Source organism: Bison bison, unplaced genomic scaffold (assembly GCF_000754665.1).
Source record: "Bison bison bison isolate TAMUID 2011002044 unplaced genomic scaffold, Bison_UMD1.0 scf7180017864249, whole genome shotgun sequence".
Lineage (NCBI taxonomy): Eukaryota > Metazoa > Chordata > Mammalia > Artiodactyla > Bovidae > Bison > Bison bison.
This window is the reverse complement of record NW_011494821.1, coordinates 775,904-781,005: the sequence shown is the minus strand read 5'-3', so window position 1 is coordinate 781,005 and position 5,102 is coordinate 775,904. Positions and strand designations below refer to the sequence as shown.

At 57.7% G+C, this 5,102-nt stretch overlaps 1 protein-coding gene across 3 annotated transcripts in view; it reads left to right on the top strand.

Annotated features, from left to right (window-relative positions):
- Positions 1-43: 43 nt before the first annotated feature.
- CAMTA2 (calmodulin binding transcription activator 2) overlaps positions 44-5,102 on the top strand; it is a 14,413-nt gene continuing 9,354 nt past the window's right edge. The window contains exons 1-8 of one of the 3 annotated variants that reach the window (XM_010847403.1): positions 44-970; positions 1,170-1,273; positions 1,619-1,686; positions 1,769-1,904; positions 2,475-2,561; positions 2,822-2,975; positions 3,319-3,453; positions 4,008-4,948. In XM_010847403.1, the coding sequence (XP_010845705.1) occupies positions 940-970; positions 1,170-1,273; positions 1,619-1,686; positions 1,769-1,904; positions 2,475-2,561; positions 2,822-2,975; positions 3,319-3,453; positions 4,008-4,948 (1,656 nt within the window). In that variant the 5' untranslated portion in view covers positions 44-939. The remainder of the gene's footprint in view (positions 971-1,169; positions 1,274-1,618; positions 1,687-1,768; positions 1,905-2,474; positions 2,562-2,821; positions 2,976-3,318; positions 3,454-4,007; positions 4,949-5,102) is intronic. The other 2 variants (XM_010847404.1, XM_010847406.1) reach the window with 2 other exon arrangements.

The window sequence follows — 5,102 nt, the reverse complement described above, 5'->3', positions numbered from 1 at the left end:
ACTGCGCACCTGCGCCCTCGGGCGGAGTCCTTACCCCAGCCCAGGCTCCAGGGCTCACAGTCGTGCTCGGACGGGCCTCTTCCCCCTGTCCATTCCCAGACACCTGGCGGAGCCCGCGCTGAGAGCATCCTCCAGCTTCCATCTGTTCCCCCAGGAGGGTGGGGGCTCAGGCTGGAGCCAGAGTGGTAGATGGGGTAGGATAGGCCTGGAGGCCGAGGGAAGCAGAGGCTTTGGGGATAGAGGTACGGTGGGGTGGACAGGGCGGTCAGCCTCAGGGTGGAGGATGGGTTGACCTGGGGCTGGATAGCTGGGTCCTGGGTGTCTAAACCAGGTTCTACTCAGGCCCCACCAATCTGGAGGAAAGGGTGGAGGTTAAGATCAGTTGTCAGATCTGCCCTTCCCCTTGGAAAAACCAAAGAGAAGGAACTCAGGGTGTGTCTTTTAAGGCCTAGCTCTCCACCCGGACTTAGAACTCCTGCCTTCCCCCCAACATCCAGGCTCTCATTTGTCAAACCATCCTTCAAGAACCGGATGCTCTGAGTCCTAGCCCCAGGGTCTGACCCCGCCGCAGCTCCAGCCTTGGAAAGCCAGGGCTGTAAACGCCGGCCCCCCGCCGGCCTTCTCCCCTCCCCACCCGCCGGTCTCTTCCTGATTATTCTGTTCTGTTGTGTCTCCCACTCGTGTTGGTTCCTGGCACCGTGTCTGGGTTCTCCCTCTCCTCCACCCCCTGGCTGTACTCTGACATCACAGTCCAGCCCCTTCCTTTGGCTTCCTCAGATATCACGACCCGACTGTATACCAGGTCTCCCACCTCATTCTCCTCATCCTTGATAGTGTAGGGGCTTCTGCCATGACCTTGTTCTCTCCCTTCCCAGCACAGACTCCCCCTCCCCCCGGCCCGTCAGGCCGGGGGTGACCTTGCCCCCTGGAGCCCTCACCATGAATACCAAGGACACCACCGAGGTTGCTGGTGAGTTCACAGTCCAGGTTTCCAGGTTGGGCACAGCCTTTTATTTCCCCCAAGCGGTGGTGACCTTCTAATTCTTGGATCCCCGCTCTCCTTGGCATCATTTCATTCACCACCACCACCCCACCCCGCATTCGGCCCTTTTCCCCTGGGCTCTCATTGGGATGTCTCACACTAAGCCCTCCCTTCTCATCCCCTCTAGAGAACAGCCACCACCTGAAGATATTTCTCCCCAAGAAGCTGCTGGAGTGTCTTCCTCGCTGCCCACTGCTGCCTCCAGAGCGGCTCCGGTGGAATACAAATGAGGTTTTCTAGGGAGCCGGGGGGATTGGGGCTCAGCAGGGCCTAGTAGGCTGGAGGAGTTCCCCTCTGTGCCTTTCAACACTCTCTAGGCTCTTTGGGGATCACAGGAGAGCTATAAAGACCTGCATCTCGTAGGAGCTCACTTCTTGGCATAGGCACCTGTGTATAAATGCTACCACTTACAAAGTATTTCCTACAAACAGACCACTGTGCTCACCACTTGTCCTGTGTTATCTCACACAGTCCTCCAGGGATGCCGTTATCCCTGAGGTATAGATGAGGAGGCCCAAGAGGCCAGGCTGAGACTTTGGGAAGGGGACCCCCACCTGAGTGCCTCTTCTCCTCCAGGAGATTGCATCCTACTTGATCACCTTTGAGAAGCATGACGAGTGGCTATCCTGTGCCCCCAAGACAAGGTGAGAAGTTTTGTGAAGATGGGGAGTAGCAGGGGTCCTGGGTTCTGTGCACAGAACTTAAGGCCAGTCCTTCCCTTCTCAGGCCTCAGAATGGCTCCATTATCCTCTACAACCGCAAGAAGGTGAAATACCGGAAGGATGGTTACCTCTGGAAGAAGCGGAAGGATGGGAAGACCACCCGAGAGGACCACATGAAGCTGAAGGTCCAGGGCATGGAGGTAAGCAAGGCCTCCAGTACACCTGCCCTGGCCCCCGCTTTTCCCTGTGAGCTGGGTTCCAGCTCTGCCAGGGCTTGGTGACCTTCTCTCCCTACCACCCTCCCAGTCAGTCACTCTTCGCTTCTCACTCACTTTGGATCAGCCCCCTCTCTGCTTTCCCTCCATGACCCAATTCTCCAGGACTTAGGCCACGCCTCCCCCTGGAGGCCGCAGATGCCCAATCCCCTCACTTCTCTTGCATTTCCCGTAGGGGTCTGACAGTACTTAGTACCTCAAAGCACAGGTTTCTCTTCTCTCAAATCATTGCTCCTCATCTCAGATGTGTTATTGCCCTGCCCTCTGATTTCTGAATAGTCCCATGTCTCAAATCTGGTACTTGTTGTAAGGCCCTGGCCCCACTGTCCCCTCCTCTTCACCGCAGGGTGACTTGGGTGCTGGGTTTTGAAAGGTGTGGGGAATAGATGGGGGTGGGTAAGGGTTAAAGAGGAACTGGTGGCAAGATTGGGATTCCTGCAAAGGGACTGAACAGAGGAAGAGTTGGGGAGCAGACTAGCCCTCCCCCCACCCCAGCCTGTCTCCTGGCAGTGTCTCTATGGCTGCTACGTTCACTCTTCCATCGTCCCCACATTCCATCGGCGCTGCTACTGGCTGCTCCAGGTGAGGACGGAAGGGTTCGGGGAGACAGAGTCTACCTGGCTCTTTGAGGGAGGTGGGGGTCTGCGGAATGAAGGGGAAGGATGACGAGGTTCTGAGTGTGGAAGGGAGACTGGGAAGAAGAGAAAGGGGTTTGGGGATGGAGAGAGCCAGAACTTGGGAGGGTGAGGCTAGGGGTGCCTAGGGAGAAAATGAGGACTAGGAGGCCAAGTCCCTGGACATCAGGACCCCATAGCGCTCTGTGTGTACCCTTGTACCCGCAGAACCCTGACATCGTGCTTGTGCACTACCTGAACGTCCCAGCCCTGGAGGACTGTGGAAAGGGCTGCAGCCCCATCTTTTGTTCCATCAGCAGCGACCGCCGAGAGTGGCTAAAGTGGTCCCGGGAGGAGCTCTTGGGACAGCTGAAGCCCATGTGTAAGGCAACAGGGCCAGGACAGAGCTCCAAGGGGAGAGTGGACCCAGGGGCCTCCCATGGCAGCAAGTTTCTATACTCAGGAGCCTGTGGGGTGACCATGTTGCCCCAAGCCAGGAGGCTTCTTTCCTGGGTGGGTGGGTACCAGGGTTCCTGGTGTGATCTAAGGTGTTCGACTATGGAGGGCAGCTGTGAGCTCCAGGTAGGAGCAGTCTGGGGGCTTCTGGCCGCTGTTCCTCTGGCTGGAAGTCTCAGAGCATCTCAGGTGCTTGGGGGAGCCATCAGAGTTCTTTGGGGCCTATTTTGTAGGGGGTCCCACAGCACTTCCCCCCAACTCTCCTCCAGTTCATGGCATCAAATGGAGCTGTGGAAATGGGACAGAGGAGTTCTCCGTAGAGCAGCTGGTGCAGCAGATCCTAGACACCCACCCGACCAAGCCTGCACCCCGAACCCACGCCTGTCTCTGCAGTGGGGGCCTTGGTGAGTGACCCTGACCTTGGAACCTTCCTCCCTCCTCGCTGGTCTGCCCTTACTCACACCAGGGGGGCATCTGTCTTGTTGGGATTTGCGTGCTTATTTGCATGACTTTTGCATGTTCCAGAAAGATGGGCCAGATGAGCAGAGGCTTTCCCGTCTGCATACTGTCTAGTTCCTTTTACTTATTCCTGGCAGCCTGGGCTCTCTGTCTGCCTTCTTCCTTTAGCAGTTCCTGGCCACCCCAGCACTACTGCTTACACACAGGCTTAGCCTTATTCTTAGTTGGTACCCTCTTGGTTCTGTTCTTCTGTCCTTTTTCTATGCATTCACCTATTGCTCTCAGCTATTCCCCCAAGCCCTGGATCCTCCCTTGCAGTGTTCCTCCAAGGGGGAGGGTGGGGGAGGAGAAATATTTCTGCCGCCTCCCAGTGGCCACAAGCAGTATGACACCTCGGTATGTAGTGACTTCTCAGGAAATACATGACAGCTTCCAGCAAGGGAGGGCTGGAGAGAGATGTGTCTTACCCCTTCTTTCCCCACCACCCCTTCCACTCCAGGTTCTGGGAGCCTTACCCACAAATGCAGCAGCACGAAACACCGTATCATCTCTCCCAAAGTGGAACCCCGAGCTTTAACCCTGACCTCTGTCCCCCACCCCCATCCCCCTGAGCCGCCTCCACTGATAGCCCCGCTTCCCCCAGAGCTCCCCAAGGCACATACCTCCCCATCTTCCTCTTCCTCTTCCTCCTCTTCCTCCGGCTTTGCAGAACCCCTAGAGATCAGACCGAGCCCTCCAACCTCCCGAGGGGGTTCTTCCAGAGGAGGCACCGCCATCCTCCTCCTGACAGGACTGGAGCAGCGAGCCGGGGGCTTGACACCCACCAGGCACTTGGCTCCACAGGCCGATCCGAGGCCTCCCATGAGCCTGGCTGTGGTTGTGGGCTCTGAGCCCTCGGCCCCACCAGCCCCTCCAAGCCCTGCCTTTGATCCTGATCGTTTTCTCAACAGCCCACAGAGGGGCCAGACATATGGAGGGGGCCAGGGGGTGAGCCCAGACTTCCCCGAGGCCGAGGCCGCCCATACCCCCTGTCCAGCACTCGAGCCTGCTGCTGCCCTGGAGCCCCAGGTGGCCACTCGGGGTCTCCCTCCACAGTCTGGAGCAGGCGGGAGAAGGGGAAACTGCTTCTTCATTCAGGATGATGACAGTGGAGAGGAGCTCAAGGCCCAGGGGGCTGCCCCACCTGTACCTTCACCCCCTCCTTCACCCCCACCCTCACCTGCCCCTTTGGAGCCATCGGGCAGAGTAGGAAGAGGGGAGGCCTTGTTTGGAGGAGCTGGGGGGGGCAGCGAACTGGAGCCCTTCAGTCTCTCATCATTCCCGGACCTCATGGGAGAACTCATCAGTGACGAAGCTCCAAGTGGCCCTGCCCCCACCCCCCAGCTCTCTCCTGCTCTCAGCACCATCACAGACTTCTCCCCAGAGTGGTCCTACCCAGAGGTGAGTCTCAGACTTCTCTCCTTCCTCCTGCATCCCTTTTACCCTGTGGCCTGTGACCTAGTTTCTCTCAGCATCCATGGCTGCTTAGTTCTCTTCCCAGCCTCTATCTTTACATAGAGTGTAGCTTCTTAACGGTTTTCACAGGCCTTCTTAA